At 37.4% G+C, this 13,406-nt stretch overlaps 1 protein-coding gene across 7 annotated transcripts in view; it reads left to right on the forward strand.

Moving 5' to 3' along the window:
* NAV3 (neuron navigator 3) overlaps positions 1-13,406 on the forward strand; it is a 275,097-nt gene that overhangs the window by 137,929 nt on the left and 123,762 nt on the right. For all 7 annotated transcript variants that reach the window (XM_086749670.1, XM_086749690.1, XM_086749711.1 and 4 more), the window contains one exon: positions 9,589-9,704. In XM_086749670.1, coding sequence (XP_086605796.1) covers positions 9,589-9,704 — 116 coding nt within the window. The remainder of the gene's footprint in view (positions 1-9,588; positions 9,705-13,406) is intronic.

The following is a 13,406-nucleotide window of genomic DNA, read 5'->3' on the forward strand; positions in this document are numbered from 1 at the left end:
AGTGTCTACCTTGTACAAAAGCAATCCACTGCAAATATTTGCCATTTAAAATTCAGGATGTTTTGATTAGAAATACAAATTACATTATACATTCCCTGTGCTACTTTTGAAAGGTCATGACTGAGTCAGGTTTCTAGTGTGAATATTCTTGCTGGCAGTTTAAGTACCTCAGCATTTATTTGCTGATATTCAATAATATTTGCTTGAAATACACTGTTCTCTTAAAAAATCCTAAAATAAACTGCTGATGTTTTCAGGTTATGTAACAGTACTTGTAGGATATTAAAGGAAAAACCATACACAAACTTTTGCAAGTATTCAAAAATATTTCAACATTTTGGGGAGAGAGAAAAGGTTGCTGTTTGCAGGTCCTTTTTCCTATTTGGTTTTATACATAAACTAGGCATAGATTAATTCCATGGAGGCAGATATTTTTTAAAGGTGATACAAACTCTTCTGATGGCCAAGACTCTGGAATAGATGAATGAACAGTTAACTGCATCAACCTTTGCCTGAATTTGTTTTGCTATATGGTAGAGCAACTGAAGAGAAGTTGAGAGATCTCACTGTTGTACAGCTCAGAAGACAGAGTAAGTGTAGAAAGACTGGCAGGCTGTTTTGAATAATGATTTCAGATGTCAGCTGTTGGAGGGCTTTAGCTACAGTTGTGGGTAAATTTAACATCTGATAAAATGACAAATGCATTATTAAGCAAAATATACTGGCAGTTTTTGTTAGTGAGTAGTACTGTAGATAATCTTGGCTAAAGATTAAAGAGATGCTGAAGTAGGCTCTGAGGGAGTATATATATCATTACACACAACTAAACACAACTTCAAAACCAATCTGGATGAGTGATCAACTGTTTAAGTTAATTCTGAACAAAAGCAGTTCAGAAAATCGTATGGGAGGGGGGAAAGGCATAATATAGGTTATATTTATTCTAATATGCAGTGGGTAGCCTCTTGAGTTTCAATTAAATGTATCACTGAATGTGCTTAATATGCATGTTTCTTTACAACTGTCGGGAATAACATCAGCGATACAGACGATTTGCAGCGTGGTACATAGGATGGCCTACATATCTGTTAGGCTGCATATATAAGGAGAGAAAGAAGCTATGCTTTGCCTTCAGATGCATGGGCTATTTAATGGCAATTTTACCACATATTGACGCCATTTCATTGCATGGTGGAGATATCTTATCATTCTTTAAGCTTCATCATGAAGCAAAATGTATTTTGGATTTTAAAGGGCAGTAGAAGCACGCATCTTGCAGTAAAATTTGGTATTAATAATAATCTGTTTGCTTCAAACAAACAGCAAAGGAGACTGTATTTGAAGTTAAATCTCGCATGAAAATAAAATTCTCAGAGCCGACTTCTGATCTCAGAATGCCATAAACCCAGGGTAATAGACTGACTTTGATGAGGTTACTTCAATGTGTATCTCTGTAACTGAGAGCAGAATCTGACCCAAAAAAATACACAGTAACTACTTTCCTTACAACTCTCAAGGGCTTTGTAATAGTACACAATGATTTCATAGAAGAATATAGATATAACCAAGGATTAAATATCCAAATTTCCAAGGTCAGCATATTTAATTTTGTGGACATATGGCAAGTAGAATTGTGCATGAAGCTGGGGTACTGTATTTACATTTTCTTGCTCTTAACCATAACTGTTTTCTGAGCAATCACCACAATTTATAGACAGAATTTTCAGGTGCACTTGTTAGCTGCTATAGATCAACCAGTTAATAAACAATAGTTACCATTCAGACTAGCGGGGTTTTTTTACAGCTAGAAGGAGTATCAAGTCTCAGTGAGTTTGTGTTGCAGTCCTTGTAAAATGTTTCAATATAATTTATTAAATATGCAGTGCTTTTAATCCAGAATCCTACAGAATACTGCAGGATACTGCTGTGATCAGTTTACGCTGTTGGCACGAGGATAAGTAAACTAGTGGTTTTTCTGGTTTGGTGCTGATACCTGCAGATATCATATATTTTACAAGATTTGATTATTACCCAAGAGGATATTACTGTACATCTGTGAGTTAAAGAGTATTCCAAAGAGTTTCTTTAAGGCTGGTGTGTATTTTGATTAAACAGGGACTGCAATGCTGTAACAGTTACCAACACTCATGTTTTCAAGGAGTTGTGTATTTTTGTTAATGAACAGTAGATAGAAAATACTGTTTCACTGGGAGGTTCTGAAATGCTATATTGCACAATTCAGCTTTGCGTTCTTGGTGCTTTGTCCTGTCTGATATCGCATTGTACTTTTATGCCTCTTAAACACTACGGCATGGGAATTCCTATGGGATTATTACTTCTCTTCAAAGATTAGCAGCAACAGTCAGAGTTGCATTTGAGATAATCTAAATGAGTATAATTTAAATTCTTCCATCTTCCTTAACAAGTGATTATTTATTTTCAAATGCAGTTATGAATGTGTTATTTACAGGCCCTTATGTGTCCCCTCCAAAATTGACTTCAGGGTCCAACTGATATAAGAAAGGCTGAAGTAGATGTAACTTAGTTGCCAGAAAGCTTGGTAAGAGAGATACAACAGGAAAAACATCTATAAGGAAAGTGTGAAAGACTGTATAATTGTTTAACGTATACCAGCTACTACTTTAAATTACACATTCTTCTACATAGACAGAATTGGAGGAAGATGGAATTGTGCCATCTGCCAGATTCCCTTAGAGTTGTTTTGAAATTGGTCATAGAATTTAGTTCTCTTCCTAGTGGCACTTAAATTTCAGATGGAGGAGAGTAACACAGAAGTTTAGGGTGTACTAGGTTACAGTGAAAACAGGAAAAAAGAGGCTTTAATGAAAACAACAACAACAAAAAAAGAAATCTGAATCTTTCTCCTAAAATCTTATTAAGAGAATAACAGGCTAATTGCTCATTATTTGGAGTTCTTAGCTTTCCTACACTTTGCTCAAAAGTGTAATATAACCTGCAATTCCAAACATTTTCAGCACGGAGAAGAACCTGTTGTATGCAATCATTGCATTATTTTTTGTATGCCAAATTGTGTGAGTTTGCATTATTACTGTAAAATGAGAAACACAACTAGTACTCCCGGGAGTAATACAATGTTACCTCACTCCATGGGGCAAATCTATAGTTGATTTAAATCATCATAAGCCTACATCAAGTGTGCAACTGGACACAGGTACTGCAGTTTCATCTTATTTTATTGACTCCTCCAGTAACCGCTGTAGGACCTTAGTGAGTCTCTTTTCCATGGCTGGAATATAGAATCTGAAATGCCTGAATCCCAGAGGCTGTGGTGCTCAGGAATTGGTTACTGCCTGAAATGCTGAAAGTATAGAAACTGCTGCAGAGAATTAGCTGACCACTCATCATCCTCAGCCACGCTTCTATGTTGTTCATCGCCTAAATTTCATTTCTTCAGCTAAAGCTGTATTTTAATGATATTAACATCTGGAAGAAATTTCAGTGCTGTCTGAAATGAGACCTTGCAGAGGTACTCTTTCAGTGTCAACACTGGACTACACAAACCAGTTTGGCACTCCTTTTGCCGATGAAGAATAAGAAAACGGTAACTTCAGCTACCTAACAGATTGGTATAGAGAAGATGGAGCCAGACTCTTCTGTGAAATGCAGAGTGATAGGATGAGAGGTAACAGATGCAAATTACAGCAGGGGAGATGCTGATTAAAAGTGAGAAAAAATATTTTTACCTGGAGGGTGGTGAAACCCTGGAGCAGGCTGCCCAGAGAGGCTGTGGAAGCTCTATCTGTTCAACTCAACCCAATGAGGCCCTGAGCAACATAATGTAACCAGACCTGCTTTGAGCAGGACATTGGACCAGATGGCATCTAGAACATATTTCTCATCTGAATTACTTTATGATTCTGTGAAGAGTGAAGCATTCACTAGATAAGGGCAGAGAAAGGAAATATCTGTATAATAAACAAACATATTTATTATACTAAATATACTAAAATCTCCTTCCTATCTCCTTTCCTATATGGTGATTGATCATAGCTTCAAGGGTGCATGGGAAGTGCAGAGTGGTGACAGATGGGAAGGAGGGTATAATCTGGTTGCACCTCTGGAGGCATAGTGAAATTCAATTCCAGCTGCCTGTTCAGGATGTTTTTATACTGACTTAGGGAAAAAATTAAACTACTTTTCAAGGATCCTGCAAACACAGCATCTGCAGGCTTTGTTGAAGCCATATTTATGTCCAGTTTTAATGACTGCAAGCTACTTGTGGTCACTAATTGTGGAGTTAAAATTAAGTTTTCAGTAAAATACATTCTATCAGTTAATTGTGCTTGTTAAATAGATTGTGCTGCTAAACAGACTGCAACTCTTTCTTTAAAAATGTGATGATTCACAGTTTTACTGCAGTGCTTTATTGATCTCTGTTATTGATATTACTGTTGTGAAAATAAAACAACAGTCATCATGAAAATTTTACAATCATAGGTAGTGCTAGACATTGCCACCCAACAGTGTTGCTTGTAACAAAAACATGGTGTTTAGAAAAATCCTTCCATTTTCTCATTCTTGATTTTCAAGTAATTGTGCAAGAAACGTTTCCAGTGTAGAGGTATTGGCTCAAGAGATGAGAAGGAGGATAATAAGCAAAGAAATCATTGTAAACACGTATTTGATTAATATTGAATTAAAACAGTAGCTCGATAATTCAGTTGCTTGCTGTTTTGATCTGAAGTTATTATTTTAAATTATTGTAGAGTCAAGTGTGGCTTTGTTCCTTTGACTAAATAATCATTAAAATCTAGGATAAAGGACCAAAAAAGGATATTCTGTTCAGTCTTCTGTCTCTGGTGACTATATTAACCATTTTATAAACCAACTAAGCTTTATTTTGAACTAGTTAATTCCCACTACTCCAATGGGAAGATTCCTCCAGAAACTTACTCATGACATTGTTAGTTGTTTGCAACCCACATGATGAGAATGTATCCATTTATTACTTTATTAATATTGCCCTTTTACTTAAACAGATGTTTTCCCTCTTTTTGATCACTCTTTTTAGGTATGTGAGGGAATAATCCCATCCCCTTCCTTCTCTTTTGCAAGGCAAAACCAAATAATCTCTTTTATTTCCTTTCAGAAGTGTTTCTTCTTCCCCATGAGCATCCTAGTAGCCCTTCCCTGCAGCTGTTCCCAATTTAACTCACATGTCTTGAACATGGGGGGATCAAACTGCTCATATTCCAGATGTGGTCCTGCCAGTCTGTTACACTGACAGTGATACACATTGAAGACAGCTGCACCTCAGAGAGATGTTGAAAAAAAAAACCAGCATATTCATCTGATATCTTTTGGAATGTTGGGTGAAAACCAAACAAATCTTTGATGTTATCTGTGTTTATCAAAGGTTGGCTATTTCATTAGGGACAGGAAATGACTGACTGTGTTAAAGACAGCTTATTAAGTAGTGTTCCAAATTCTGTTCTTAATTACTCCTGTACAGGCTCATTTTAATCAAACTGCATGAGCTTGCACAGGTGTGACTGAGAGCAGGACTTGTCCCATTAAGCGAGTTTGATGCTTTTACAAATAGGTAGCATGTAACTCAGTGGGTTGGGGATAAATATATTATCTGATTACTGTGATTAAAATAGAAAACAAATTGCCTTGTTTTCATGATGGTTACCTGAATTAACTTGCATTACAGATGCACAGCACTAGAAGAAATATTAATGGGGTTACTTTGACTAAACTGAAATTCTTTTCACTTTTCTTGAGATCAAAAGAGATGCAAGAATTTTTTTTTTTTTTTTTTTTTTTATGGCAGTGGACTGTGAATGGGTAGAGGGCCATTCATTAAGGCCAATGTGTAAGGTTAATGAGAAGATCTTAATTTACTGTTTGCTTGCCTTAGGTTTAATCTGTGCTGCAGTCCTGCAGAGATCATTTCAGTTATTCATAGGATTAATATGTCCCACAGAAAGAAGTAAAAGCCAGAAGTATAGGGGAAGACAAATTTCACAATTTTACCTTGCTGTTTTTTTGAATTAGAAGTGTTGAGCTAAGCAAAGAGGCATCTACATGCTTGATCCAAGGTACCACAACCTGTGACAAGCAAAGCAACTTGAAGTTTTAGATACTCAGTCTGTACCTGGGCCTCGTTGTTCCCCAAGAGCTGAGGCTCCCACATGATTTTGCTTGGAAGTCTTTCACCCCTAGAGCATTCTCAGCCCATCTGGACTAAGCTTGACTGCAGAAAAAAGCAGAGCCTTGGCCATCATGCACCAAAAGTCAGGGCTGCTGTGGAAGTGCTGGCAACTGGTAACTCAGTGGAGACCTGGTGGGAGAAGAGCTATTGATGAGAGCCACATCTCCAGGTTCCTCCTTGGGGTACTGTTGTCACAAGATGCTTTTTGGCCCATTGCTTCCACAATAAAGAACCAATTTTCAAGTAAGCAGACTGCTACAAAATTCGTAGTCCTCTGTGGGATTTCTGTTGTTGCCTTACATAATTAGAATCATTTATGTTTTTACCAAATTAAACATAAAAATGCTGAATGAAGTCAGTATAGCAGTTTCTTTGTTATTTGTTTTGATAGCAAATCACATTTATTTTACATTATATTTAAACTTTCAAGTTTCAAGTAAGATAAAAGCGACATTTCACGCTTCTTAGATCTGTTATTTCAGGCTGCCTATGAATTTAAGAAAACCACATCATATTTACATTTGGTTTGTGTTTCCATGGTTTTCTTTCTACAAATTAAATCAAACATTTTAAAATGATTAGCATTACATGATCTTTGCTATTCAGTATTTTTCCTTTAAGGCTTAGATTCTAATGCCATCTTATGTCCCAGAAACTGGATTTTGTGCTGCAATTAATCCCACTGATCAGATTCTAAAATTTGGAATGGAAATCTTTGCAAGTACCTCTTCTCACAGTGTTTGTCAACTTATCTTCCTAGTTATAGGTGCATCAGGTTTTTGAAAATGGGGAAAAAAAGCCAACAAAACACTGAATAATGGAAATATGCTTTAATTGGTATTCGACATATCTCTAAAAGTTTTGATGTTACCTAGGCAAGCAAAGTTGTGAACAAGTGAAAATTTGTATTCATTGTTATTTTAAGTAAACCTATTCTCTCATCATGCTGAAGTTTACATAGTTGCTGTAAGTCACTCATTACTTGTTTGTACTGCTGGAGAGAGATCTCATCCTTTTAACATAAGTATCTCTGTTCCCATATATGAGGATGTATACATACATGAGTTATATATTAATCTGTGTTGACTTTACAGACGATAGTCACTGCCAGAGAGCAGTTTAGATCATTGAAGTTCTATTTTACTTGTCTCCCTTCACTAGTTGAAGAATTAGTGCAAATCTTGGGTGTTGGTGACGGATGGGGGTTCAGATCACTTAATCCTTTTCTGATTATAGGTTTCCAAATAAACAGGAAGGGATCCTTTCTATCCTCTCTTAGAAGATAGCTTAACATATAAGTGTCTTGGTCACTCAGGGAAGGGTTTGCATCACCCTTCTGGGTTGATGCAGTGATTGATGGTTGAACAGTTGTACAATCAGGAATGCAATGCCGTTAGACGACTAGGCAAAAAAGATCTCTTCTTCCTTCTAACCAGAGATGGACTGATGTAAAGTCCCTATATGTTTTGTGGAGAATGCTAGGAATATTTGAACAGCACCCACCTAGCTGGGTGCTCTACCTACAAGGCCAAAAGCAATCTACTCTTTTCTGGTGTTCCTCTTAATAAATTCCAGCCTCACTTTGTTTCCAGTCCCGACAACAACATGATTTGGATTTAACAAAAAGAGTGTAGATGACTTCAATTACCTTTACTTTGAGTGCCTTTTTCTGAGATGTGTTTTTAGGCTGATAGTTTGCCCTGGGCTGATCCAGCACTATGTCTCAACACTAAATCCAGACAGGAATACTTATGAGCATTCCTGGCCTCTCAAAGTGGCTTTCAGTGAAAGCAGACATACCCCTCATTCATTTTGGTGATCTGAAGCAATATGGGGAAGCAGGTGGGACTGTGGAATTTCAGTGTGTGTTCATTGGGGAGGGATAGACTGGGCTTTTTGTTACTGAGGACACTGTCCTTAAGCACTAAATGTAAAATTACATTCAAGGTCAGTAGGACACAGTTGACCTTGCAGCATGTGCTGTGCTTCTGTTTCCGGTAGTGTATGATAGAGAGAAATAGTAGACGAGAACCAAAAATAGGTTTTTATAGAGCAATTGTCCTTTTCCAGCATCTCAAAAGTACAGAAATTGATAAGAAAGGCAGTGGATCAAGTCAGACGTCATTTACATTTCTATTTTTGTGTAAGTAGAGTCCGAGTTAAATCATTCTAATCAACAAATTCCACCACGGCAGTACTTGTGCCGTTGTACGTGCATACAACTGCTCCCACAGTTACTGTCACAAATTGTTGAACAAATCCATTCAGTAAGTAACTTTGAAGAAAATGTTAACTGGAAAGTAATTTTTTTAAATAAGTGGTCATAAAATTATTTTGAGATATAAGTTGCTGTTTTTATTAGTTATACTTCTAAAATACACATTCGTCACACAGTTAAGTATTTGTATTTACAGTTTAGTTGGTTATTGGAAACATTTCATGGTGAATTTTGAGAACTGAGCTATAAATGTAACATTTTAAAATTAGGATATCAATATTTCACTAGTCTTTTAAGCAAACAAAAGACTGAATGTGCTATTGATGTCAGGAAATCTGAAAGAAATTAATATCTAAGTGAAGACAAAGTGGCTAGTGTATCTTCAGATGTATACTTTTACTGTATACAAGTGTGGTACAGGTTGCTATTTAATGGCATCGTGGTTCAACAGTTCCTGTGCAAACTTGATACTACAGCTGTTCCTTGAGAAGAGACGATAATTGTATGATTTATTTTGTATTATAATCCCTGTGCTTGGGTATTTCTTGCTACTTACCATTATGCAATACCAAGTAACTGTATTCAACAAAGGGTACCCATTATAATTTATCAATGATATCCGCAGAAATGTACCAACAAAGAAAATATGGGCTATTTGTTATCAAGTTAATGGAAAAACTTGTATTATCCCATTTCCCCAGAGTTATATAAGGGGCATTATCAAAAGAAGCTGTACATAGATTTAAATATCTGGGCCAGATTTCCATTCCAGCCTTGCATAAGCTTCTTCCCACATGGCCTTTCTCACTTAATATTTCAGCAATTACAAGTTTTCATTTCCCTTATATATGTGCGGGGATGTGACTTAACTGATTTAAATAGATTCTGCCTATAACTTCTTGACAAGTCTTGCAGAGAAAAAGCGAGCAAAGAAAATGGCTCCACATTTCCTGGCGTTAACTCAGAGTTGTTCCTGAAAAGAGACAGAGAGAGTATCTAGTTGCTTACAAAGTTATGTAGCTGGAGTCAAACACAGTAAGAATGTGACATTCATGGTGTTTTCACCATATAGTGATATGATTCTAAATGGAGGTGCAAGTAACATTTGTTTCCGTTAATACATGAATGACAGATAATAATAATAATAATCAATCTTCTTGCTTAATTTCAGAACTCTCTCAGAAAATGACAGTACCTCTTTACCACCTGCTGACTCCTGCACCAGTCCTACTAAAATGGATTTGTCGTTCAGTAAGACTGCCAAACAGTGCCTAGAGGAGATATCTGGTGAGTAACAATAAGTCAGGAGAAGTCTTGGAACTTCTTTATTTGAATCAGTTTCTTACCAGATGCTTTGCAATGGGTTGAAATAGTACTTCTGACCTCTATTCATGACTGGTATTAAATATGCAGAAAATTTGGGTCATGCATGGTTAGTGCTTCAAATGCTATGTTCTCTTATCTGAACTGGCTCCTTCTGTTCAAACATCCTCTTCATCATTTTGCAGAAACTGGGCTTTCACAAGCCAGGGTTTCAAGTCATTTTTATTAAGAGTCATCCTGAGTGATCCAAGAAGAGTGGTGGAAAATCTACCAGATTAACGCATAACATCAGAATTGAGACATGAATTACACAACATACATTTTGCTTTGATCAATGAATCTTTATTCAGAAAATGCGAAAACGAACAAATTCTTACTATTGTACCTGACTTTTAAGCTGCTGCTAGAGCTAAGCAGTTAAAGGTTGTGTTCTGAAATTCCTTGTAAACCTTGAGTAAAATCCTTATTAGGTTACAAATCTGAGGGGATTTTTTTTTTTTTAATCATATTGGAATAACTCCTTTGAAATCAACAGAGCCATGCTGATTTCTGTCAGCCCAGGATCTGGCCATAATTCTGCCTATGGATGCAAAAAGCAAAATGTGTCACAGCTGACTTTCTCATCAGGACTGAATTGCACTGCAGAGTTGTGTGGGAGTACTTTCAAAAGGACTCTTCACCAGAGCTGTTTTGTTAGGGTTTGGGGGTTTATTTTTTGTTGCTGTTATTTTGATTTTTTTTTTTCATTAGCATCTTTATTCTTCTTATTATTTTTATGAGAATAAAAGGTGAAATCTTGTCCCACTGGATTCACCTGTAGTTTTGCCCTTTCACTCTGAATTTTTAACATTCAGATGAATTTATAACGAGTCATGTGGTTCTTCTTACACAGGATATAACTCACTTTAAAGCACTCTTTTGACACATCCGTCTAAAATTATCTCTCCACCAGAAGGGAAATCAGATGCCCGAGCTTTGAGGGATTGCCTTGGTATTTAGCTGACTCATACTGAAATTGAGGTTTTGTCCTGGTTTGTCTCAGTCCCTTTGGAAGTTTCCCAAGTCTAACACTCCTTATTTGCACAGCTAGCTTTTGTCATAAGTATGTCACCCTGAAACATAGTGAAATGTTCCCTAGGGGTGACACATGCTTGTTAAAATTAAAGTAAAAAATTATTCTTAATTAATCCAGAAATCAGACTAATTGGTCTTGCATTTATAAAGAGTATAATTGAAACACTTAATAAATGAAAACATGTTCCAAGGAATTATCCACAGAGGTGCTAGAAAAAAAATGGTATCGATTGCTGAAATGATCAAACAGGATATCGCATCTCCTGGCCTTTTACTGTTCTGAACAGAAATGGATCAGCATCAAAAAGAAGAAAATGGTTTAAAGGGCGCTAGACATCAGGGATGTTTCTAATGTGATTATTCAGACTTTGGCATTAGCAGTTGACTGACATAATAGGCAGCAAAGCAGAAACACTGGAAAAATGTGGTGAATGGTTTGTTGTATACAGAGGGAAACAGATGTGTGTCACCCATAATTGGCTGTTAGCAGCAAAAAGGATGAGTGGATCAAATACTACATTTGCTGAATAGATAATTGTCCGTGTGGGTGAACGATCACCAAGTCATTGGTGATTCTGTCATTGATGAACCTGTATGGAAAAAAAATCATGTGATGGTTGTTCAGGGGAATATTCCATGATGGGTTAACCATGAGAAAGGACAAGTAAATGCTGTTATTTAGGAGTACCTTTATTCTGTTATGATCAAGGGATAATAGCAGTAGTAGCAAGAAGATAAGTAAGGGTTATTTCCTTGATCTGGTCATTTATATCCAAGGTGTTAAGAGATGAATCCAGAGTTTCTTTCACTTGGATATTATGATTTTCCTGAAATCTTCCACTGCTGCTATGGATGGGCATCATCTTTGTATTATCTCAAGCTTCTTTTGCAGCTTGGGAGGCACACAAATGGGCACAATATATTGGTAGGCAGTAAGGGTCAATAAAGATCATGCAAGGGACTGAGCATCTGTGGAAACCACCAAACAGTTTGTAGAAGAGTGTTCATAAAGTGCTGACCCACCTATGTTGTGTTACTTGTTAGTCTTTACTATTTTTACAGTGTCAGATATTTGCAACTAAGGCAAACATGCTCAGGACTAAGATATCTTAGCCCATATCATTGTGCAAACTGCTTCTCTACTTTCAGAATATTTACATACTCCTGTTTGTTATTGTCTCTTGGCTGAAGATTACTGCTCCCATAAGTAGCCAAGCAGATCGTATCAGAGCTCCTACTCTACTTCAGGGCAAAATCAGCCAGCCAATTTTAAGCTAATGCTGTAAGCATGGCTGGTTCAAGGCTCCTCCACAATATAGGCAAAGCTTGGATGAGAACAAAATAATTTTAAAAGGTTTCAGGAGTAGTTGTTCAGGCACCATTCTCCCTGAGTGATTTAGGATAGCAAAACCAAGCTGATTTCCTTGCTGTAGTGGTGGGTGGTCATAGCTCTGGTTTCTGTGCCCAGCAAGGCAGCTCACATCCCTTTGCCACTGGCTTAAAACTGCTGGGGAGGATGTAGAGAGGGAAGTGAGAAGCTGTAGGGGTACTTTCCAGCTCTCCTCTGCTGTGTCTTCCTCCCTGTTTCTAAGGGAGCTAGTTGACTTTAAAATCTCTCCTGTCTTTCTCTCTGCAAGTGGTCACTTGATTTTACTTGCAGAGCTGTGAGAGGAGGATGTTGCTGGAAGGTGAGGGAAATGGTGAGGCTGATGTAGGCTTGGGCTCAGAAGTGCTGCCCTGATGAACTGAACAACCTCTTTATTTATAGCTTGTCCCCATGTATCTGCTGCCCTGGGTAATTTCCCATATGGCTTGTGCCTAAAGCTAGTTCTGCCTCATGGTAGAGCTACTGTAAATCTGGATTTCTTCACTGTTCCTCTGTCTCTGCTGGGAATTTGTGCCAGATATGATCTGAAGTGCTTCAGACTTTTTTCCTACCTTTTTTTTTTTTTTCCCCTCTGAATATTGCACAGCTTAGCCAGAGCAGTCCCAGATGTTTCCACAATATGTGCAGATCAGCGGTGCAGCACGTGCACGGTAGCTGTAAGGCTTCCTGCACACCTTGGATCTCCTCTGCATGCACAGTGCTGGTGATACCAGTGCCAGTGTTGAAGGAGTCCCATTTGTAGGCAGGGGTCACCCGTGGAGTGGTTTCGGTGCGTTCTGCGTACAGTAGACTCATTGCACATGTGGCACACAGATGTGTAAGACGTCTGTCCAGGAAATCCCAGACAGAAATGTGGGAGGCATAAATAAGGACCAGTTCTGTAGTCATGTATGAACACTTTTTCTTGTGTATTTTATGTACCAGTTGCATCAACAAGGCTACTCAGTATCTATGTTTCTGAGAAACTGGAGTATAACTTTATAGAGAGGATTTTAAAACAAGAAAGGAAAAAAGAAGGCTGATAAAGTAATTCACTGTGGCATTTGTTCTTTATGGTATGACTATGAACAAGCTGTTCAGACTTTCTTGCCCACTATTCCTACTCATAGTAGCTGTGACATCAGTCCCTGCTGCAAATTGATGAGAGAACGATGTCAGTAAGTTAATAATTGAGTAATCCATTGTAAACTGTACATGCCAGTAAC

The sequence above is a fragment of the Chlamydotis macqueenii genome, chromosome 1 (assembly GCF_036417535.1).
Source record: "Chlamydotis macqueenii isolate bChlMac1 chromosome 1, bChlMac1.mat, whole genome shotgun sequence".
Taxonomy (NCBI): Eukaryota; Metazoa; Chordata; class Aves; order Otidiformes; family Otididae; genus Chlamydotis; species Chlamydotis macqueenii.